Source organism: Seriola aureovittata, chromosome 20 (genome assembly GCF_021018895.1).
Source record: "Seriola aureovittata isolate HTS-2021-v1 ecotype China chromosome 20, ASM2101889v1, whole genome shotgun sequence".
In the NCBI taxonomy this organism is placed as follows: domain Eukaryota; kingdom Metazoa; phylum Chordata; class Actinopteri; order Carangiformes; family Carangidae; genus Seriola; species Seriola aureovittata.
This window is the reverse complement of record NC_079383.1, coordinates 9,357,809-9,383,061: the sequence shown is the minus strand read 5'-3', so window position 1 is coordinate 9,383,061 and position 25,253 is coordinate 9,357,809. Positions and strand designations below refer to the sequence as shown.

General features: G+C 40.1%; 1 protein-coding gene across 1 annotated transcript in view; it reads left to right on the top strand.

Moving 5' to 3' along the window:
- The first annotated feature begins 263 nt into the window (after positions 1 to 263).
- The window catches only part of ofcc1 (orofacial cleft 1 candidate 1), an 89,806-nt gene continuing 64,816 nt past the window's right edge, over positions 264 to 25,253 (top strand). Inside the window, exons 1-14 of the mRNA XM_056365080.1 lie at positions 264 to 290; positions 584 to 650; positions 1,037 to 1,216; positions 4,039 to 4,143; positions 4,794 to 4,877; positions 10,468 to 10,692; positions 10,972 to 11,069; positions 12,461 to 12,547; positions 12,904 to 12,980; positions 14,172 to 14,298; positions 19,786 to 20,016; positions 23,307 to 23,452; positions 23,735 to 23,849; positions 24,633 to 24,954. Coding sequence (XP_056221055.1) covers positions 264 to 290; positions 584 to 650; positions 1,037 to 1,216; positions 4,039 to 4,143; positions 4,794 to 4,877; positions 10,468 to 10,692; positions 10,972 to 11,069; positions 12,461 to 12,547; positions 12,904 to 12,980; positions 14,172 to 14,298; positions 19,786 to 20,016; positions 23,307 to 23,452; positions 23,735 to 23,849; positions 24,633 to 24,954 — 1,891 coding nt within the window. The remainder of the gene's footprint in view (positions 291 to 583; positions 651 to 1,036; positions 1,217 to 4,038; positions 4,144 to 4,793; positions 4,878 to 10,467; positions 10,693 to 10,971; positions 11,070 to 12,460; positions 12,548 to 12,903; positions 12,981 to 14,171; positions 14,299 to 19,785; positions 20,017 to 23,306; positions 23,453 to 23,734; positions 23,850 to 24,632; positions 24,955 to 25,253) is intronic.

The following is a 25,253-nucleotide window of genomic DNA, read 5'->3' as shown; positions in this document are numbered from 1 at the left end:
ATTTTCTTTCCATTTCATGCTAGTGTAGACCACCTACAACATTATTATATATACTGTACTAGTGTAGGACAATATACTACAACATATATATAGACTACATATATAATCTTAAGTGAAAATTCTCCAAGCTTTACTAAATGCACGGGACCTGGCATGATGTTATTTAAAGACTATTTTTCTCTCCTTTGAGACTTTTTAGGTTGAGTTCATGTGAATGAAAGTAATGAGGAGTTTTTCTGGATTTACATATTTATTTGAATACCATGTCGGTGTACTCTAATGCAGCCGGTGTAAAAACGCATAATTTTCCAGGAGAGAGTGTTGGTGCCCATTCATTTTAAAAACAAGGAGGAAGTATTTTAATGTGACCTTCATTACACATTCATGTCAACTTTTCTTATCTATTTATGATTAAATTTTTTTCCACTCCTGTTGTTCAATTAGTGCTTGACCCCTTTAGCAGCGATGTAAATTAAATGACATTTCAGTGTCATCCCATATTTAAAATACTGTGTTAGTTGCGGATCATAAATGATGATCTTCATTCTGCAGCTAATTTATTCATTTAACAATTTCCCTCCAGAAGTTACAGCAGAAGGCTTTGCAGCAACCTAAGCAGAAGAAATCCAAGTCGGCTGAATTTCTGATGGGTGAGTCCTGCTTGATGAGTTATTGCTCATAATTTGTGTAAGGATTAATTAACTAATTACAGACAAATGGCTTTGGGCTAAATTTTGCTCTTGCTTGTCAGGGCGCAATTTGTAATTATTTTAATCATTTCTTCTTCTTCTTCTCTTTTTTTCTTCTCCTGCAAGATTCTGATTTAATTTTAACCTAAATGTGTTTTAGTGTCATTTGAGGGGGATGCGCTTGAACATTTTAGGGCACAGAAATCACAAAAAATTTGTTGCTATTATTATATTATATGCCTTTTTTTCTCCTTTTTTTTTTACAAGTCACTTTGACCCAACTGTTGTATAGCCTCATCATGTCACTGTTTGTATTTTTTTTTTCATGTTTCTACTTATTTTGTCAGGGAAAGAAGAGAGAGCTGCAGTGGTGGGCATAGAAAACCCAGCCTTCGATGGAGAAAGAAGTGCCAAGCTTTCCGTTCCTCCAGTTTGGCTGGGGAGAGAAATTCGAGGTGACAGGCCAGATAGCACCCTTGCAGCTCACCAAAAAAAAATGGAGCTGCAAGCCCCTGCCAAAGAAAGAGGTGAAGCTTCATTCTTCATTAGCCTCAAATTTGTTGACAGTAGATGTGTTCCTGATCTAACCTTTCTTTCACTCTCTCGTTCGTTCTCTCTCTCCATTCAAGAGGCCCTTGGTTCCTGCATTCCAAAGCAAGCGTGTCCTAACAAGCAACCCTCGTATAACTTCTTCCTCTGCTGGAGAACGCTTCAGTAGTGGGTGTTCTTTCTCTATCTTGAAGTACCCTCGACACAATCAGCCTTAACACCCACTCTCGGCTACATGCCTTGTGGTGGGCTGGAGTCATAGGAGAGTGCATTTACATATGCTACTATGCTACCAAGCCGATCCGCTGTCTGTGTGGTGTACTCAGAACGCCCCCAAAACACAGCTTAAGGCCAATCAGGCACACCAATATGCCCCCTTATAATTCAGTATGTCAGGGAGAACTCTTGAGGAATGGGATGGTAAATGGTAAAGGATGGTAAAGGATGTGTTCAAGGCTGCAAGCATGCCAGTTTTCTCAGGGATGAGTCATATGTTAGATTCTTGTTTTAATGTGGTTTATTCTGCTTTTGCTGTGCATGGCGAGTAATTATTATCAGCTATTTCCATGCACAAAAGGTAGGGTTACACTTGGTGTGTGGAACTGGCTAACATATGAACAAAAATGACGCACCATAAACTCACATGATGTGGACAAATAATGTTAAATCTGAACAAGTAATCAATAAAACTCTAACTGGCTGAAAATTATCATTCTAAACTCAGTTTAGCATGGTAATCAACCCCTGCAGAAGCCATCATCTTTGCTTTTTTTTGCTTTTCACCCTTATATTTAATTTGGTGTTGAAAACACTGACCAGTACATAGCAAATGTCAAGTTGCAAACATAAGAGACAGTGGTCTGCGCTGTCTGGTTTGAGGAGTTTAGAGAGACGTTGTAACTTTCTACTGTTAAACTATAGATAACTGAGACTAATACTGGAGCTGGACAAGGGGATCAGAAACTATCTTGCTCACTCCTTTACATTGACTGTCGATAAGTGATGCATTTTCAGCTTCCTCTTTCCTCTTTCCGTCCCTCCTCTTTCCATTTCCAAGTCAGTGAAAAGCTTTTTTCTACATTAGGTACATTTATCCACTATTTTGAACATATATTGTCATATATTTGAGATTAGGTGAGATAAATTGCTGATTTTATTTTTTTCTCTTTTGTTCTATTGACTAGAAATGAAAATCAAACCAGATGCCATACTCTATTACTTATGTACTATTGACAGGGCTGTCTCAAGTAGAGTTGCAGCTTCTCATCACATGCATATCTCAAAGAGTATTGTATACATTTATCACACACTGTGTTTTATAGGTTTATAACTTCATTTCTTTGTGGTAATTGTGCAAATATGATATGTACATAAACAAACTATAAATCACAAGAAGCAAAATTGGCCCCACAAAAAAACACTTTTTTTATTGTGCGGTGTGAATAGGCACTATGTAACTTGTGTGCCTTTATTAGCAGATCACAGCAATGGTTCCTGTTTTTGACACTTCTATTTGCCCTTTACCAAAATCTTTCATATCTCTCATTCTCTACTAAGACCAACTCTGACCGGCAAGAAGTGCTATTATTGATATTGTTCATGTAAGAACAGAGAATTTATATTTTCATTAGAGAGATGAACTGGAGGATAGCCAGACTATTTAGGTAAATCACAGATATGATTCAAAAGGCGATCCACGAAGCTACCACCATTATGCAAATTTGTGTTTGAAAAAAGGGTTTCATAACCTCAGAGCTATTTGCGCAGAAATTGTTCAAACTCTCTGTTAACGATGTAGAGGGATTTAACGTGAATTTCACAGTCAATTTATGGTGCCATTGAGGAGTCATACGGCTGCTCCTTGTTTAATAAGGATTTCGGTCTGACTTAAAGTAAGGACAGAGTGTGAAAACCTCATGGAGATATTTCATGTGAGCACGAAAGAATCACAGTTTTTTGGGTAGTGGCCTAGTGGACCAGGGGTGATCCTATGCAAACACACTTACTTGCATTTTTATGCATCCAAGCACCAATACCCTCAGACATCTATAAAGGCAATCCTTGTGTGGAATATATAACATGATTTAATGCACCATGCATTTTTTTGCCCCACAACCTGAGAAATACAAGTAAAGCAATTTAGATTGGAGTGAAATATTCAAGGCCTGTAATGAGTATGATTTGGGGTTAAGAAAGCTGCTTGGTGGCCCTGGAGCCATTGGATTCCCATAAACTCTGTGGAGCAGACTTGATACCCATAGGTCAGTGATTGCTAATAAGAAGTCAATGAGACATGGGCTCAGGTTATTTTCCTTTGGATCAGCTCCTCCAAACTTGCCCAGTCCTCCAGGCCACTGACCTTAGAGTATTTAGAAGGTATTGTCTTTGAAATTCCAGGTACTTTTGAGCTTGTAGACTTTCTCATTAGTTCCTTTTGAACACGGCAAACATATGGCGATCGTATTTAAGAGACTGCCTGCCGTGACCTTTTGCAGCATGCTAATTAGGCCCCAGAGCACCGCAGGCCATGGAGAGGCGTACTGAGAAACCCAGCAGTCTCTTTCCCAGTTCTCTCTCTCTGCCTCTGTACTCCTGTCTCATCTTAGCTCTGCCTTATCTGGTAGCAGCCGCTGCCCCTGCCCTTCGACAGAGTGGGTTTCAAAATTAACATTTTGCTTCATGTGCTTCTAATAACCACTAACCTGAACCTGTACAACTCCCCTCTTCCTTTCCCCAACCCACCCCCACCTACTCCCAACCCCTGTTCCTCTCATTCTCTCTCCTGTCGCACTTTACACAGGAGATGAACGTGCCCAAAATTACTTTGACCCGTCGCCGGCACAGCAGACAGACCCAAGACATTGCAGGATGGCTGGGGTCAGCGCTGAAGATGAGCTGGAATTAAGTATGCCATTCTCTGTCATAATAGTTCTCCTCGGTTCATTAAAGTGAGGTGAGAGAGATCACTACTAGCAGACCATTTGAGACAGCAGGACAGTCTGTGTAAATACACCAAGTCTAGTGATGATGGCATCACTAGATTGGCTACCCAACTTGCTTGTCATTGTTGAAGGTCACGTATCATTGGTCAGTTTTCATTTCACCATGGCATATCCTCTCCCCTGTCAAGTGATACCATAGAGCCATATCAATAGTTTGCGGCCCCATCCAAATGTAGGGCTATAAAAAAGCGAGCTCTTGGGAGCCAAGTAATATGCATGTTATAATGAAACATGGCTATTAATGGAGAAGCCATTTCACCTGTATCTTTTGGATATCATTGCCATGTAATATCAAAGGATTCACCAAACCAAATCTCATCACATGATGACAGGCCATCTAACAGGCATTTTAATGCTCCTATTTCATTACTTCTCTGCATACACTTGATTTTCACCCCTCTCCAGCCAAGACTAATATGTCTGGTTTGTATGTTAAGATGTGGTTTAGATTGACTTGTATGATAAGTAGGAAGTAATTCTGAAGCACACAAATTCATGTAATTTCCCAGCACCAATGAAGGTGTATTCATTTTATAATTGTTTTAACCTCTAGCAATATTAAATGCAGATGAAAACAGACTGTATCAAAAAATGGCAATACTGCTGGATGAGGACAACACCTCCATAGATGTGCCTGGTATGTATTCTCATATTAATGCACTACTGTATCTTATTATTTTGGAAGCAGTTTGTTTGTTGGCTCTAATGTAAATAGCATAGATAGGTATTTTACCGCTTTAATGAAGTACAGTTACTTTACCATTACATTACATCACTTTAATTTAAGGTAATTAAAATTTGAGACATGTAAAGTGTATTTAATCCCATGTGATCCCCATTCTATTGATATGCCATAACTTTATTTTCCTGTCAAGACCATGTGTTTACATATGGTAAAAAAATGATATGATTTGAAGTAACATTTTTCCAATTCTGGCTGGAGTAACTGCTGGTTAATGTTGTTAAGCTGTAGTGTGTTCATTTTATTATTACACTTCAGAACCACTTTTGTCTTTTAATTCACACAGTGATGTATCAATAAAAACTTTATCTTTTAACATCAACATCAACTAAATTACCAAAGTTACCAAACTTGAACCAGTTTGCACAGTTATAACAACAGTGCCACTGAGGACTGCAAGTCTTTAGGTACAGTGTCTTTAAGAAAAGCTCAAGACAGTGAAATAATATACAACCCAAACAAAGATACAATGCTACATTTTCACCGAAAGCCGCACTAACATGGAACAAAGAATGAGACTAGAAACGAACCCTCGCAGTCAGTAGTCAGGGCTTTCCAAGCACAACTATTGTCTCACAGTAGGCGTGCCTTTTCTCATTAGCTCAGTTTCATTTAAATATGTAGCCAACCAGGCAACATTGAGGTGGTTTAAGATTAGCATTGTTCTGGGTGAAGACAGTTGCACCAGATCCTGTTGACATGACGCACATTTCCCTTGTAATTCCAGTGCACAAGTGATGGGTTTAGGCCCGCTTCAACATGGTGGAATTTAGCCGACTCGTATTATTTGCCATTGTCTTGGATTTAGCTGTACCACTGAGATTAGCAACCCCATCCATTGTCTTTGAATGTTCATGAAATCCCACAGAAAAAGTAAAGAGGCTCTTGGATTAACTGTTCTTCCATGCAATAGGCTGAGAGACAGGGAAGGAACGAGAGAGAGAGAGAGCTCTTACTTCTGTAATGTTGGAGTCCAACTGTGATGACTGCCAGTTAGTGCTTCACCAAGCTACAACAGAATTCAAGACAATCACCTTGTGCTGTTGTATGGATGCCTCCCACTGGTGTAGGCTGCAAGTCTTCTTTGCAGCTGTAGAACCAGCTCAGTATATGTCAGTATTGATCCTGACATTTTTTGACTGCTTCTCATGCTTTTGTCTTTGTTTTTACAGCCTGCCACAAAGCACCATACACATTTCACAAGAAGAGAGCATGAATAAGACAAAATATTAATGAAATGGACAGTGGCCAGTGATGTAGACATTTTTTTCATAAAGAAAAATCCTGGAGAAATCGCTTGTCTGTCAGTCTAAGATCTCCTCCTTTTTATCTCAACGCATTCTATTGCTTTGGCTTGGAGATGAAAGACCACAGAACTGGTATTCTCTTCATTTTCATTCTTTGCAAGGCGTTAGGCACTGATATCATCTTCTATGTGAAAAGCATTAGGCAGTGATAACAGCTCTGGCTGTTACACATATTGGACTGCACACAATGAATACACAGATGCTCAAAGAATACCTAAATGCTTTCTGTTAAAACTGTTAAGACACACAGCAAGCATGTTAGCTACAGTCGATAATGCTTCTCTGCTTTCAGGAACAAATACTAGGTTACTAACAAGAAACTAGTTCACATACTGTGCAGATGGAAACTTGGGTTGACGAGTAAAAACTGAACTGTCTTGTGTGAAGAAAATAAAATATTCTTACAAATTTTTAACTAAAATAGCACCGACAACTTAAAACACTTTCTTCATCCAACTCTGTCTCCTGAAATAATTAATTTCTATACAACTAAACTGCAACAGCAAATACCTTTTTTCAGAAATATAATTGCAAGTGGATTCTATTTTACATTACGGCAAGAAACATGGTCAATTTTGATACTTGGCAAGTTGCAAATATTATTGAACAGTAAAATGTATATAGACATTGTATTTGTAATCGGTCAGAATATCTTGCAGTACAACATCCATTTGTAAACAGCATTATTACCTCCACCAAGGTCGTTATGTTTTCACCCATGTCCGTTTATTTGTCAGCAGGATTATGCAAAAGGAACTGAACCGATTTGCACTGAACTTGGTGGAGCCATGGGCCAGGGAAGAACTCATTAAAATCCAGATCATTTACTATGAATGTGATTTTTTTTTCTCTGAAATCTGGTGTATGTTGTTTCTCATTGGCCTTGGCAGAGGTCTGCACTCTCTGAGTGCCCTTCTAGTTAAACTTCTTTATGGCTATGTTCAGGCATCCACAGCACTTGTTTAATATTAGAGGAAAAATGTGGTGGGGTTTCCTCATCCTAATCTGGAGTGCTTTTATTTCCTAAACCTACTGACAGACAGGACCCAGGATGCAAACAGCAGTCTGAGCCATGCGCCTTGTATTCTATCCACAACAATCATTAGTGCACCGTAGTGCTTCAGTCATTCAAAAAATATGTTTCCTCTAAATATAATATAGACAGTGACTACGTTTCTACAACATGTTTTTGTTGTTGCAGTTTAGTTGTATAAAAATTTAATTTCTAGGAGACAGGTTGTATCTTAGATAGTAATATGGAAAAAGGTAGGCCACTACATCTTCCTGTGATTCCTTGCATGGATTAGATATCTGCACTTTTGCAGCATCAGTTCAACCTGTACCCTGTTCTACATCTGCTCTTAACTTTATTAGCAAAAAAAGCAAAGGAGGCTAATGGGGTCATTCTCTCATTAGCATGTAGAACAATAGGTGCCAATTTATGTTTCTGTGTTAGGTGACCCACCCCCATGCCCCATGATAAACTCAAACCATAGCCTACATGCCTTGGTGCTATACAGAAAAGGTAGTCAAATGAACATATTTCAGCACTATAGGAAATTAATAGCGACAACCAATAACATACACACACACAGAGTGATTGGAGAACAAAAATGTAACTAACGATACACAACATGAAATGCAAAGAAAGTAATAATCACTGCCACTGCAAGTGTTCAGTAAAGAGGCACACATGAACAAAAATCATAGACCAACTGCACAATCCAACCCAAACAAGTTATAATAGGCAATGTTGTTACACACTGAAAGAAAGTATACCAACCCACAGTCAAAATACAGTCAATTAACCATCAACACCAACACATAGGGCCCACATAGCCCACATGGCTACATATTCTTTTTCTTTTTTTTTTCACTCGCCATTGACGTTACTTCTTTATAGGGAAAGTGCCCTTGTAGCTGTGTGCTTGATGTATTCATCTTCATGACATATTCTTGTGACAGTTCAATACAGCAGCATGGTTCAGTCTTGCCTGTCCCATTGTGGACCAGAGATCTTAAAATTACCTTTCTGAACTTCAGGATGTTACATTCAAATTTTACATGTTAAATGCAAATTTTACTAGTTTGGTGATCTCTGGCACATGGTCCTCAAGTGCTCTCCCTGATCACCTCTCAGGAAGTCCACTACATCTTGAAAGAATAGTTAGACAAACTCTTCATCATTTTTGCTACATCCATACACATAATGCAGTGAGTCTGCATGATATTTTTGCAGTCGCCCTTTTCAGTCACACAATCCTCACCATCTTGCATGTGTTTGAATGCAGAAGGAATAAATCTGTAATCCAGGGATTCCGATGCTTTTTCCGTGATAACAAAATACTGCTATTGTGCCTGATGTTTGAAAGCTGTGTGGCAACACACCTCCATCTTCCAATCAATGGGGCATTTTTCTTGGTCTTGGCACATCGGCTCTCCATGGGTTGTGCTGCTGAAGTAGTGTTTTCCCAAAATTCTTGGAATCTTTCTTCACAAAGGTACTTTATGGCTTCTCTGAGCATGTCAACTATCTGTCTAGCTGTAGGTGCAACTGGCTCTTTTGGAGTGCAACATTGACTGTGTCCATGCAAGAAAAGAATTTCAGCATGAGTTTCAATGAGAAAAAAGAGATAAAGTCCTGCTGGTGCAAAAGCAGACCACTAGCTTTATCGCTTGTGTCACCTCTGTCCTTTAAACTCAGGTCCTCAAGAAATTCCAGTAGTGTGTTGTAGTTTGCAGCAATGGATTGTAAAGAAGCCTTTGACACGGTCACTTGGACCCAAGTGAGTTGCTTTGGGAAATTCTGATGCATGCTATCATGTTTTGGGCAACATATGCACAACCAAAATCAAAACATGTAGGCCTATAGTGCAATGGGTGTATTGTTCTTTTTTTTCTTATAAAATCCAAACAAAGTTTTTCTGGCTCCAGATTTTTCACCACAAAAAGTAAGCAGACAGACACCTGCTCTTTTACTGTAATGTTGGCTGTCTCGTCCATACTCACAGAGAAAAACTCAGCACACTTTATTTCTTCAATCAGCATTCTCAGCACATCATGGGAAAATAATTGATAATGATGCTCTTCTTACGAGCCAGCCATGACTATAACTCTGGGATATCTTTAGCTCGCAACTGGGTCAAATTGGACTCCTCATTCGTTTTTACTCGAATGGACAATCCCTGACACAAAAGATATTGGACAGAGGATAGAATTGTCAACAAAGCTACTCTGGCATCAGCCATCTGTTTTTTGCGTACTGGCAGAAATAGAAGCGGCAACATTTACACCCACATTAGCAATGCTTATTGCAGCTCGATGCAGTTAACTTTTCGTGGAATCAGATTTTTCATGTGTTGTTAATGGAAGGGGGGGGACTTGTGTCTTTACTGTCCTGCAAGCTTCACAGAATACCTTGTTTTTTGTTGTGTTATAGGCTATCCATGGGTATTTTATTTTCCATTTAGCTTGATTTGTCCGTCCTTTCTTTTGTCCAGCTTTGCTACTGTGGTTTTTGTCCATTTTATAGAGGCAATATCTCTCTGGTCAAAATAAGTTTCCAGTCAGCCTTGCCCTGTATTGGTGTTTAATTTGACTACGCTATACCGTGCTCATTCAGTGTGTCTGTCAGGTGGAGTGTGGTAAATGCGAGATTGCATCAGATTGGTGGTTAGAGTAGGGGCAGGGGCCTGACAGTGAAACAACAGTCACAGCGTTGTCTCCATGGCTGATCCAGTCAAGCAACCATTGTGTTTGGGTTATCATATCAATGTAAAATTGGCACCAATGTTACACTCCAGCACATGAGTCTTGGCATTCTCCATGGGTGTTCGGGTTTGGAAGCACCCACAGTATTAGTGCTTATGTGTAGAACTACAGTTTTGTCTCAGTTTGAATACATTAAAAACATGATCTGATTTATGAAAAATCCCTAAGAGTGTAACTATGATACTTTGTTTACATTGTATGTTTGAGTGAGTTACTGTTTCAGAGTACCTTGTCCACTTGCATTTATGTCTTGCATATACAAATTGGTGTGTGTGTGGCTGTGTCTGGATGTGCTAAGTATACGCAGCCATCAGCATGTGTATGCATGCTCTGATGTTTATGTGTGCTGATTCATGTGTGTGTCTGTGTGTGTGTCTGTGCATGCCCACTGATGCGTATCTCTCCAGGTACGTTGCAAGCCTCCAGGGATGAGGAGGTGTTGGAGGTGAAGACGGGTGATCCGGTGCTTCAACAGCGACTGCTGCTCCACGGTGGTGGTCATGCCTCGGGCTCCAGGCCCTCCCAGGCCCATACCATTGCCAAAACCCAGGAAGAGGCTAGTGCTGGGCTGGGAGGAGAAGGTGGATTTGAAGCAGGGAGGATGGTAATGGGCAGAGAGAGCACTGTAAAAAGTAATGCTATCCTTTTATTTGATTTTGTATTATGTGGAGAGGCATTATGTCAGTTTTGTCAGTATTGAATTTCACTTTTAAATTTCGTATGATACTGTGAAATGTATTTGCTTTGTGCATACATAATATAGAATCAATCATTAAAGCTAAGGAATTGTTCCAGGAAGTTAATTCAATTTTTTGTCTGTTGGTGAATAGACAAAACATTTTTGTATAATACTGCAGTTATTCTTGATAAACATTTGAACATTTTTGATGCCACTGTATTACTTCTTGCAGTGAGGATAGCTGAGGAGGTGATCCCCCACTACGCCCAGCAGCTGAGGGAGCGTGTTCAGCCTGACATGATCACGCTTGGCAGCCTTTCACTGCAGCAGGTCAGGGCTACAAAGAGGAATATCTGTGTCATCATTGCATACTCACCAGCACATCAGCCATGTCCATTATAGTGTGTATCACTGGCTTTGGCTAATGGACCTAGAGTGCGTTCATGTCTGCGTGTACATTTATCTGTTTTTGTCTGTTCAGAAGGCAATGTGTCTATGTGTTTTACTTACTTGGCTTCCTAATTTTCTTTCTCTTTCCTCCCATATTTGCTTCTTTGTTCTACTTTTTGTCCCTAACCTTATTTCTCCTCCATTAACTTGACACAAGTTCTGCATTTCATTTTCAGTACTCAAGGTCGCAATCTCAGCTGAATGCACTCATGTGAAATTAGATTTCATACAACATGCATTCAAGGTATTTCAGAGTTTATATAACTCACTCATCCTCACCTCAAAAATCAGTGCATGGATTTCGATACAGAACTCCATGATCTAAGGATATCCTCACATAATTAATTTATTTGTGGAGACAGTTCTCTTCTGTCTTTGAACTTTGTTTTGCATTTGTTTCTGACAGAAGCTGAATTTTTTTCATTCTTTACTAATTTTGGGGACTTTTCAGGAAAATAGAGCGTGACTACCTTTTTTTTCCAGCTGGGGAGTAGGGATTTTGCGAACTAGCATTAAGATATGAAGCTTCTTTCAAAACAAGTGTTTGTATTCCATCAGTCAGAAAAAGAAATGGGAGTGGATACAAGAAGATGGGGGTTCCATTGTGTTGGTAAATCTAGATCGCAGAGAAACCCAAACATCAACGCATGTGTACACAGAATACAGAACTTCTATCCACTGTATTTATAGTTATAATCTCACTTGAAAGGAGAGTAGGAGTATCAAATTATATGAATAGGAAGTAAACTTAATTGGGAAAAAATGGTTCAGCAATGTCTTACCCTCAATTGGAAACCACAGCAACAGTTGACTCATTCTCTCTCACTGGATAATCAGTGGCATCTACTGTGTACTGTATCAGTATTGGGATCAGTGTTATCTTATTCTGTCACAATATGTGTGCGCTCTCCTACTGTTTCCACACCCACCTCCCATTGAAAACACATTATCCACCAGAGATTTCACATCTATTTTAAAAATAATAGTGTTTTTCTTCTTTCTCTATTCTGTTGTACAAAGCCTCTACAGAGCGAGACGCTGTCACTTAGCAGTGTCGGTGCGTCTGAATGGGGAGAGTGAATGTGCTGACTGAATGTAAAACTGGCAGAAATACTCATCAAACGCTACATGTCTTTAGGGTCTGGCTCAGTATAGATTGCCTGCAGATTGCAGTTGCTCCTTGTGCTCAATTCTGCTATTATGGAGCACTGCACTGTTTCATAAAGCTGCCTCTAAAGAAAGTCTGCATGTGTATTTACATGTATTTTCAGCGAGCGGCTCTGAAGGGACCAGGGAAGAGGAGACAGTGGGCAAAGAGAAAGAAGAGAATAATGGCTTTCTTTACTGGTAATGTTAAGGTAAAGGTCCATGTATTGTACGTGTGCTGTATGAAGGATGTGTTGCTTTTTTAGTTATAGGTCTAACCACCCTCAGGACATAAACTTTGAGACTAAATACTGTTTATAAGTCTTTTATGGTCTTAACACATTAATCTTTTTTTTTTTTTTCATTCCATAACAGAAACCCATCAAATTCTTGATGGTTACAAATTTGGCTTAAAAATATGTCAATACAGTCAGTCACAGAAATTAATATCTCACAATATAATTTAGACTGATGTGGTGTAAATTGTAAATGCCGATTAGCTGATAAAGTTAATGATGGTTAACGCGTTAACTCTGTGTGTTAATATATCCACTTTAATATTTCAAAGGATCCCTATTCACAAAGAGACTCTGACGCAGCAGGAGAGGAAGCACCACAACCCAGGCTGAACACACTGCTTGAGTGGTAAGTCCAGCCCATTTCATATTTCTCTCCATATGTACAATTGATGTCACATGACTGTAATCACTACTTGTGTGAAAACCATTTGTATTCCCACTGACGTTCAAAAGGAATGTAATTCATATATACTCTGCATGGTTTCTCCTGTCAGCAGGAATTGCATTGTGGGTAGTTTGGCTTGGGGGAATAGAAATCTGTTCATGTCATTGGAGGCTTGGAGGCACATCAATTCTTGGTCCATCCACTTTAGGATCACACATCACATCTCATAGCGAGAGCCCCATAGGCAATTCACTTAGCATGTTTAAGTTTTTAGTAATTATGGACTACCATGCAAGATGACATGATAAAATCAAGAAACTACTGTACACATCAGTATCTTCTCCTGTGTTTGGTTGTTTTATGGGTGGGTGGTTGTCAGACACCAGCCTTGTCAGATGAATGTGGATCGGAGTTTGGCAAGATGACCTCCTCTCGACAGCCTCGAACCCTGTAAATTCCTTCTGATATCAATGGTGGGTGGCTATTAGACATGGGAGACTTTCTATGCATCACCTAGGGCTACATCTGCCTGAAATTGGATGAGAAATGATTTCACTTTTTTCTCTCCCCAAGCCTATGAAAGAAAAAAAAAATAAAGACGAGACGTGGAGCTGACTTGTGGTTTTTGTAACAAATGTGTAATTCATTTGTTTCCACTGTTTCTGATTTAATGGAGGTCGAGTAATTGCATTAGGAAGCACACTGTGCCTTGTTGTGAACTGATGAAAGCACATGTAATACTTTTGATAGGCGAACAGAGAGGAGGGAGAAAAAAGAAAGAAAGACCCAGTGCCTGCCTTTGATGCCGAGCATTTATTTGCTGAATTATCCTTCCTTTTACAAGCATCTTATCCCCAGTCACAGGCAGGCCAGGGCCCCTGTGATATTGCTTTATTTTGAGGAATTAAGAGAGGTGGCGAGGAGACAGAGCGAAGCAACCGTTTATTACATTACCACTGATAAGATTGAAAGGCAGAGAGAGAGAGAGAGAGAGAGAGAGGGGTAGGAAGGCCAGGTGGGGGTTTTTGTGGTGTTATTAGATTGAGTTGATACAGAGTGGAACAACAGACCAAAATGCAGGTGGCTGTTAACAGGGTTAGCTTCCTATATTTGTGCGTGTTGTATATGTGAGTGTGTCTGTGCACGTAGCAGCAGCACCATCGAAAGCCCGTCACGCAGAATGCTGGGGGAAGGCCAAGAAGAAGAAGCTATGGCCAAATTCGACCAGATGACAAAGCTCCCAGAGTCCTCCTTTTCAACATCACAGCCCATGTGGCAGGTAAGGTCTGTTAGCTAGTGTGGCTGTGGACAGAGAAACACACACTCATAGGAAAAATAAAGCACACAAATGGGAAGTGACATGTCCCTTAGTCTCTAAAAGGGTTGATTCACAGTAGAAGATACTGGTCCTGGTGTGTGTACAAATCTTTAAAAAAGGCAGGGTTGTTTTTTCAAAAACAGTAAAATGATGAAATTATGTGAAATCCTGTGCTGAATGGGACCTGAAGTGGGAGGTGGAGGTGGGAGAACCCTAAGATCTGGTGTAGCAGTGTAGTGGGGAAAAATGACTCACCTCAAAAAAATTCCTAAATTGATTTACCGTACCACACCGGTAACTAGCAAGACATAGCCAGGTTGCACATAAAACAGCTATTTGTTGAGCTCGTTTTGAAACGTTAGCATGTTAAATTACTTACCACTTAAGAAAAAAGCTACTCTGTTTATGCTTGCTCCCCTTCTGTAGCTTGCTAGATGCTAAAAATACAAACACAGCATGATATAGGCTTCTTGTGTGTGTTAATGTACTGACTTCTGGATACATATGCGCTCATTGGCAATAATGCCAAGCTCCTGAAAACCGTAGAGACAAACGCGTCAAGTTAACGGAAATAAAAACTTCATCCTGTCCCGACTTCCAGAATAAAATGTTAATTTTGTACACGCACATCACTCCGTGCCAGCGCAATGAGCTGTCAAGAGAGAGAGTTCCTATGTTTCACCAGTCATTCTGGTGTGCAAGTCCAATGTGTAGAAGTGCTGAAATCAAGGACCACGTGCATTGATAAAATTCTGGATGCCCTGAGTGGCGCAGAATTCTTCCCAGCAATCGCCCTCACAAGTCACTACCAAATTAGACTACATGAGGAGGATAGAGACAGCCTTTATTAGTACCTAAGGATGATCTTCGAGCTGTGTTATATGCCCACAACATTTAAACACCTGATGCAGGCTACAATGAGCGATTTAGTATTGGTCACCAAGTTTCCGCCTAAGGCATAGGTACAGGATCATGATAAAATAAGTGAAGTGAGTAATGTAAAAGAGCTTAGGTCCTTTTTGGGATTTTGGAGTTACTAAAGGAGGTTTTCCCAAATCGCAAGGCCTCTTCACAATGTAAAAAAATGCTTTTGTCAAAGGGTTGCCAGGTCAATAGTGTTTAAATATTCTCAAAACTTACATACAGAAAAACCATGCATGTTCATGTGATACAAGTACACAGAACAGATCAGTAAGCAGTAAACCTTCCTTGCGAAGGACCGTTTCTGCTCTGTTCACAGAACAGTAGCCGCAATCGCACAGCATCCTTGTATACAATTGGGGTTACACGACAAGGGGCTGTCATGAGCACTCGTTCAACCCTGCCTATGCGCTTGCACCAGCTCATCACTTGCTCACTCGTGAAGTTGACTTTTGAGACTTTGGAGGCAGGGACAGTGGCTGGTGTCTCCACTCTGTCACCTGTCAGCACCTGTGTATGCATATAACCTTACCTAGCCTTACTTGTTGGATATACACCAGGAGAGTCTCCAAGATGCATACACAAGAGCAAGGAAGTGTGCTGAGCAGTAGGCTGCAGAAAGAATAGCCCAGAAATAGGAGAAGGTACTGCTACCATACTAATGGCAAGGTGATGTCACCATGCAGCCTCTTCCCACTCAAGATAGGTTTGTTGTCAGAGTTCATGGATCCAGAGTTTGTGCTGGTGGAGGACTGATAAGTCAGAAAGCCACCCAGATGATATGGCTGAGAATGTTAGGGTAGAGCGTGTGAAACTGTGGAGCTTCAGTTAGACGTCAGGCACAAGGAAGCGGCAGTACCATGGAACTAATGACTGCTAAGGTATATATATTTGCCTATGTGTTGTATAAATATCCTTAAAACATTGGCAAAATATAAAGATGGTTTCCAGTGTCATTACATTAGAGTATAATTAAGACAGAAATGTAAGGCTGATGGATGATTTTGTATTCTTATAGTTTAGTAAAATGTGTTAGGTGTGGGATATCCACCACACCTAGGGTAACACTAAAAAGCGGGACAGCGTAAGCGGTTATAGAGAACACTGATGGATAGAATCCTCTCATATGAACAGATAAAATGGAGATAAAAAGCAAGATTAAGCTTTTGCTAGGTAAAGTGTTTCAGGAAAGGATGTTCATAGAAGATATATCTACTTCCTTTTTTTTTCACTAGTGTTTTTAGGTACTTTAAAGTGGAAGATGAGTGTTATCTCTGTGATTATCTTGAACTCTGAAGATTATAGAATTAATGCTGTTGTCTATTGAGTGCAGTTGAGGAATAAAGGTAAAAGCAAAGGATTTTGTTCTGTGTCTGGCCCCATCATTCATGACCAGGCAATATATTTCAATATTTTTTTCCTGCTTTGTGTGGAAGGTGTCTGTGGTTTTATGAATCTAAGTAACAGGAAAGAGGAGTCTTCGGGGGTGAAAAACAGGAGCAGAGAGAGAGGAGAAAAATGAACCAAGTGGGAAAGAAGGAAGCAGCAGCTTTAGCAGTAGCATCTCCAGCTGTGGGAGGTGTGTGTTGTTGTGTTGCATCTGGGGAAGAGACTGCCATGCCACCGTGCTGGCTTAAAGATGTAATGAATCTTCAGTCGGGGGCTTTCCTTCCAGGGTGACAACTGGCTTTGAGGAAGGTTGTAAATGCAGGGGAGATTGTGGTATAATTCCTCAGACTGGCATTTGTGCCCCCCAGTCACCATTCGATTATCTCCCAAATTGCTGTGTTTCACTGAGATAAAGATTTTTTATGGCTTGCTGACTTGAAACAACCGGCACAGGCAGAATAAGGGGCAAACGAGGGAGAGGGAAAGAGAGAAAGAGAGAGAGAAACCAATGGCCAAACCTGCCACGCATAGTAATTTCCTTTGGTAAATGACAAAATCTTTGTTTATTTGACATTTCCCTAAAATTACTGCAGCGAGATGAATCTGAAATATAAAATGTCACATTTGGCATGCAAAACTATGAAAATATATTTCTGTGCAAAATTCATGGAGGCATTTAATTTAGAATGTGTTTAATAACTAAGGCAGCCTGCATCAGTAATCCTGCCTGGAGGTCCCAAAAAGATTGTCATATTTATTCTCTCCTTTCTTCACCCCCCTCCTTCATTCTGAAGCCAAAAAATTTTAAGGGTAAATGTTCATTGTTAATTAAGATTTACTAATTAAAATGAAAATAATTAACGAGAGAGCTTAATCTCTGAATATTAGCCCATACTTAGAAAGAAAAGAAGTTTTTGTATGCAGCATTTCCTGTCTCTATTAAGAGTACATTTTGTGTGATCAGTCAATGTGTGGAAAGCCCTGAAAAGATATTTCAACGAAAGGACAGCCGCTTGCCAGCAAAACCACAGAGGATGCCTTGCTCAAGCCTTTGATCTCATCTGTAGGAGTACTGTAATGTTATGGCACTTTAGGCACTACTCAGGCTTGGGGCAAACAAACCACCTCTGATATGGAAAATTGGCTCACTCCACCTTTTACCTTCGCCTTGCTGTCTTGACTGTCTGTTACGATGCCTATGCAAGCATGAGGGCTAGATAATAACAATACCCATTAAAGACATACATAGTGTATATTGGACACCGGTGTGATGTCATTATTTTTTATTTCTTTGCTTTCTTCTCTTTTTTCCACTTCCTCCTCTTTTTTCCAGTATGCAAGCACACATGTCTTTCAAGTGATGGTGTATGAAGGCCCGCATTCAATCCCCCCACCCCCCCACCCCCACCCAACCCAAAATGTAAGCTGTGTGGGCTAAACTGCTTTGCCACCAGTTATACTAATTTCACTTTTGCCTAAAATGCTTTAGTTGTTTTGGCATGCAAAGATGCTCACAGTAGGGAGATTGAAGGCATTACTGCAAGGCTCAGCACACACCTTCCCCCCTCACAGATTGGCAGAGTAATGGGCACCACCAGCTGCTGCTGCTAGGTAAATGTGTTTGTGTGAGTGTGAGTGTGAGTGTGTGTGTGTGTGTGTGTGTGTGTGTGTGTGTGTGTGTGTGTGTGTGTGTGTGTGTGTGGTGTGGTGTGCCTGTGACAGGGAGAGGACTGAAGACTGTGACAACACTGTGCAAAAATACTGTTAAACCGTAGACTGTAAAACAAACACTGGACACACTATGAGTGCGTGGTTGCTTGTGCTTGTGAGCACATGTAGCCCCTGAGTGGTACTGTCATTGATTAGAATCAAGGGCTTTAATTGCCACACACATTTAAAAGGTACCCTTGGGAGTTGATCAACACAGTGTAAATTTGAGTACATTAAAATAAATGGGCATTAAGAGATGCAACTTTAATAATAAGAGAAAAGCAGTGCCAATGTTAACTCTTGCCTCTATCACATCTTTTCTGCTTCTGGAGTTAGCACGCTAGGCAGGTAGCGACTCACTGTAAACTGCACTGAAGTCATAGCTCTGCTCAGAGGGCATATTATAACCTCTTGTGTTGTAAACACAACAATGGCTGAAGCTCTTGTCAAGTGACAATCATCACTCAAACATAAGACATCAGTGCCCTCAGTAGGTATGGTACTGTAGAACATGTACCGTCAAAATTTTTGGCATCGACATGGTTACGTAAGTATCAGTTCTTGTGACATCCCCATACTGAACGTATGCCATGCATCCCAATCATGTCATATAGAGCTTCATTCATCCAAAACAGGCTTTTACTTTGAAAGTTATCCAGCCAGCCAATTACACTTAAAATTTATTTTCTAGGAGTTGAACTTGAAGATTAGTTGGTTGTGTACTTGAGAAACACACTTAACTGCTAAATTGTTAAGTGAAGATCGGTAGATGGAAGCTGCAGCTGTACTGGGCATGTCTTACATACAGTAGACTGTTTGACTATGCATCTGGAAAGAAACACAAACCTTGTTCATCAAAGATACATGAAGTCAAAAAGATGACTCCAAATAAGTGGAGGATTATATCATCAAATACATATTTGATATCCGGGCATTATTTAGAGGTTACGAGTTCAATATGAAGAACCAAGTAATTGTATGTCTACTGATGGCGGCAACAGAAAAATGTCTTCCTACACTGTGGCCATGCTTTCTTAATAGTAAGTAATGTTTCATGGTATGGCCTGCGTACCATGCAGGAAATGTGGGGGGAGTGATAAATAAACTCCTGATGGAAGTTGTGGTTCAGGGGGGATGTATATTAGATAACATAAGTTTTGTCAGTGTGTTAGCTCCACTCTGTCAACAATTTGTTTGTCTTAGAGGCAGGTGAACTATTTACTTTTTGTGTGATGATTGATGTTGATGAGATAATTTGCAACAATCAACTAACAGGCATGACAATACTAGCTCAATGCAGTTGATAAGCAAATGCAGATTGGCAACATTTACCTGCTAACTGAAACTATGGTCTTATTATAAGGACTAGAAAAAAAGTTGATAAGATCTTACAATGAGATCTCATGTTCTGCACTTTGTGTGTTACAGGTGAACCAGAGCACAACTCCCCAGCCTGTGGAGGTGTGTGTGTGCTGCCTAAGAGCCACCAGAGACAAACTACCCAGGGGCCTCTACACTGTCAGTGTGGCCCTGAACAGCCGTCTGGCGGGTTCAGCCCTAGCTTGGTGCAGTAAACAATGGCCTGTGTCCACTGAGCCGACTGAGCATCGGGGCCACTTCTACAACACGGACTTGCACATCAACCAGAGCGTGTTCATGGTGAGGAATTTCTGATGAGATGTTGGAGAAAAGAAACTGTAAAACATGAATCATGATACTGTAACAATTTGAAAACCTGAGTATTTTAAGATAAAATACAGTCCACAGGACGTCAAAAATACCTTGTTGTTTATCTGAATTTAGATGAATTGCTTAAAAAGATGAGCCAGAACTCCAGTGTGCCAAAGCATAGATAATTAAAAAAAAAAAAAAAAAACATATCTGTATTGGTATTCACAACTAAAGTTGCAGAATTTATAGACACTGAAATGTTTTCATTCAACACGGAAAATCAGGTTGTGATTTGCGAATTTTATTGAATTTTATCAAATAACAACCCTTTCATTTATATGATGCATGGACAAGCTGCTTTGAATATTTGAGTTTTTTTCTGTTTCACTAACAAAATGGAATAAATATAAGCATGTTATCTGAAAGCAATTTTGATATTTAGGGACCCTGAATTAAAACACTCACTTCCAACGACATGGATAAAGCCTTAGATGTGAAATTCAATGGAAATTTTTAGTGAAATGTGATCTTAAAGACAAACAATTCCCTCAGATAGAAGCAAACAATAAAATAAGCTGTGCTAATATGACAGAACCTTCCATGCTGCATGTTTAGTTTTTTGTTTTTGCCGTAGTATTTCCAAATCCCTCTTCCTCTTTCTGTTTCCCATGGTTTCATCAGTTGCAGGGAAGATGAAGCAGATTCTAGACTGAATGGGTTATGAGAAGTTATATTACTGTAAAAGATGGCATATGAAAATATGCCACACGCAGCCTCTAGGTTTTTCTCCGGGAATCTTCATATGAATAAAACAACAACTTTTCAAACATGACATTTAATCCATGCATGTAAATCAAACCCAAGATCAATTATTCATTTATATAAGGAAGTAATGTTTTATTGGAATTGAAATGAAGTACAAATGCAGTGAAAAATTTAGTGTCTTTTCTACATGTCTTTGAGCATCTGTAACTTAGCTGAGCTGGATTGGGGGTTTTGGGTGGGGGTTAGGCTGGGGGTTGGGGGGGAGCAAAAAAAGAAATTAAATTATAGAGAATTAACTCATATAAGAAAAAAATCTCAAACTCTACTTCCAAGGCATAATGAAAGACTAAACATGTTTTCACATTTAGTCCTTTTGATGAACCAACTCAGCAGATTGCATTAGATAAAATATATGCACATTTCATGACCACTTTTCTGAACCTCTTCATATGAAGGAAAACATCCTCTATAGAAGCTGCAGTAATCTTAAACACCAAATACACATTTACGATGGTTGATATTGACCGGTAGATTAGAAATCCTTGTTTGTGTTTATTCATTGACGTGTGCAATACAGTACAAAAGACTCACAAGAGAAACCTTAAAACAGAAGGCACTTAATCCGGTGTCCCTCCTGATCCCATAGAGTTTTGTACCAGCTCAGAGAGGGCTTCGTCAGTGTTCTGATAGCAACTCTAAAGGCCTTAGCTGGAGCATTTAGCATATGTGGACACTGTCAATGTACTGGTGGGCGTATTCACTGCTAGAGCATCCACATAATATTGTCTATTGGCTCCCATCAAACATAAAGGATGGGGTAAAAGCTGGCATAAACTGAATGCAGACCTGGGATCTGATTCAGGGGTAAAAAAAAAAAAAAGGTTTAAGTACAGCATGATAAATGCCTCATGTCACTCTTCCTTTCCTCCTTTCCTCCACAAACCCTCAGCTGTACTTTAGAGACAAACCTGTTGTTGTTGTCCTCATTGATAGTGGTGGAAATGCTGATCAGATTTGTCTCAGACTATCAGGATTGGCTTGGATGTTTTCTCTCTCCTGTTGCCCACACGATAGCATGCAATTTCAGGAGTGCTTGCAGTGCCTTCGAGGAGGAAATAAGGAATTATTGATGGTAGGAGGAAGCCAGGAGCTTATTTTCCTTTCCTCCCTTTCTCTCGCTCGCTCTTTTTTTTCATTCACCCTTTGCTTTGTGTATCTGGCTTTGGATTTAGACACAAACAGTGCAGTTCAGTTGGAGATGTCTTGGATATGCGGGCAAGGGGGGGTACTTGAGAAGAGTTGAGCCTACAGTCTTTGTGCAGTATTCACACCAAATGCACAGATGTGTAACATTCAAAATTTTAAATAAAAGAAAAATGATGAAAAGTTCTTGTAAGTATGTTTTGGGATCCATGATTTACTCTTGTATTCTGTCCCTTTTTTAATCTTTTGTCCTATGTTTTGTTAACTGAGCAAGATGAGTTGGACATTTGACAACACATTTAATCATCTTTCACAATGATTGTAATGATTTTTTCCTCACCCCTTTTGTGGTCACTTGCACTCTTTTTTTATAAATATGTATATATATTTTTAAACAGAATATTTCCAGTTATTTTAGAGGCTCCTCCAACCACCAGACATAGCCCTCTGATGCACATAATCCAGTCTCACAACCCTCACAGTAAAACCTCACTTCCCACATGCGAACATATGCATGCAGTACAAGCACACAAATGACTATTTATGCAGGTAGTATTTCTTACAGTAAATTAATAATATAGAATATCCTCAATATTCATAATCTGTGTTATTATTCCATAAATTTGTGTCCTGAGTCATACAGTACTGCCGATCATGCATACCAACAGCAGCATGAAGGTGGGAGGGATACGCATGATTTATGTGTTAAAACAAGTCCTCTGCTTTTTCCATTACAACTAATAAAGGGATAAAATATTTCCACCCAGTGATGGATGGAGTGGCACACACCTCACTGTCAGTTCATTTTTAAGCAAACCCACCATTCTCTGAGCAAATACGAATGTTTGCCTTTGACTGCTAAAGCACTAATACATTTTGCTTCATGCAAGTTACCTTTAATATCATCAGTTTGATTGATGATGGCTTCGCTGTATCACAAATTCACTAACTGTAAATCCATAGCCTACAACGGCAATCTCAAGTTCTCCTCCACCCTCTGTTTGTTGTCGACAGTCTTTATCACTCCAACATCTCCTTTTAGGCAATTTGTTGAGTTGGACCGGTAAGAATGGCAGTTAAGAAAGCTCTAAAAAGAACATGGAAATAAGTTAAAGGAGGATTCAAGTCTAGGATGTAGATTAAGTGGCTCCCTGAGGGCTCCTGTCCTGTTAGTTACCCTCTGTGTTTCTGTTTGTCATTGGCTTCGTGGTTGTGAGCAAGTCTATGCGCGCTTACTCATCATGTGCCTGCAGGCATGTGTTCACCTGAGTGGAACTGTGAGTGACTTGTGCCTTTCTATGTTTCTGCAGATCTTACCTGCAGCCTGCGAGGTTGTCCCCTCCATGGTCCTGATATTTCAACTCATTGCACTACGAGGAAACAGCAGCCACAACTCTGTAGTGGCTTGGGGGGCATTTCCTGTTTGTGGCCCAAGCTTCAGTCTGGTCCAGGGCAGGTGGGTCATTTGCAGATCAAAGTTAGCTGTTGCACCTCAAGGACTTTGTATTTATAAAAGTATTTATGAGTATTTCAGGTCATATAATCACTATGATTACTGGCAAAATACAGCACATGAAATTATAATTAATCATCAGATTAAATAATTTAAATATAAAAATATTTATATAATAATATAATTTATAAAAATAAAGTATCCAAACTGAATATTCAAGGGCATTTTGCTCATCATGCATCTTGTTGTACAGTGACTACTACTGGTTATGTGTCATCAAACCAGGTTCAAAACTCCGCTTCTCAGGGGGGAGCCCAACACACAAATGGACCAGTTTAAAAAAATTGAAGACCTCATCTCCTCTGATCTCGACCACTGGCTGTGCAACATGTACTTCCAGGTGTGTGTTTGTGTGAGTGATTAGAAAACATGCATTCATGATTGTGTGCATGTATAGGTTATGGTTCTGACTAGTTCTGAATGGTAAACTATATTCATATATGTGTTTGTCTGCCTCTTTTGCATGTGCATCTTTACCCCCAATCTGACACTCCCCCGTATTTGGGAGGCAACATGGTTGATCTGGACAGATGGGGGTTTGCGTTTTGGATTTTCAGTGATACAAAGCTTTTATAGAGAATTTGGAATTTGGCCCCAGAGGGCGAACAAGAACCACATCTTCACCCGGCAGTTCTGGATGCATGTGAGCTGCTGCATTGATTAGATTAGTAAACATATTATTTGAATTAAATACCAGAACAAAGCTCTCTGTCTGGGGTTTGTCTCTTCATTTGTCCCTTTTACTTTGACATGTTGTTTGTATTACTGCATTATCATTACAGTTGTCTACAATTGCTTTGATTTCTGCAGCCATATTTTTGAACATAGCATGTACAATATTTATATTAGTCACATTTATGGTCTTAATTGAATTATTTTAGGCCATTATGACACACTATGACAACTACTTATAGTAAGCTATATCTGCAGTTTGATCACTAACACCTGCAGTGTAATTACGCACACATGCTGTTTTCCCACAAACTATGGTGATGCAATGGAATAATATGAACATAACTACTAATGACATGAACTTGAAGAGGATGTATTAATGTTCACTGATCCCATATGTAGACCTGAAGCACATGCAGGCAAACCTACCTCCATGTTTGTTGTGTTTCAGGTTAAGAGGCTCCCGTCTGAAGCGTCTAGGGGTCCAGAGTGTGGCCTCACTGTATCGATACCCCCTGCCAACCCCCCAGTCATGCCCCAACCTGAGGTCAATCATGACCACCCCCAGAGCCATCTGCCACTCCAGCCCCAGCTCCTATCACCGTCCCAGCTCTGTGTGCAGCCCATTCATCCCCAGCCCCAGTTATACCACCAGCGGCAGCCACATGCAGGCCCCAGCAGCAGAGCAGGAGAGCCCGCTGTGGTATATTGTCACCGGGGGTCTCCTCTCCACCTGTCAGCTGATTCTGCTTGCTCTTCCTCATCTCTGCCAGGTAGGGGTCCAATGTTAAAACCCCCAACTATGCCACAGTGGGGAGAAAATGTCACCCTAATGTCACCAGCATTGGGATGGGAAGAGTGGCAGGCGTCACTTAGAGCAGTTCTCTGCTGAGGTGAATGTGCTTGAGGGTAGGGTTGGGTAGAGAAAGTAGACTAAGCTTGACAGAGAGTGGTTACATCAAACAAAAGGTGTTTTCTCAGTTAGATTTTATGCAAAAACCTAACAGATATACTGTAGCATTAGTGTTGATTCAGGGAAATCCAGTATTTGAGCAGCAAGCACAGACACTGA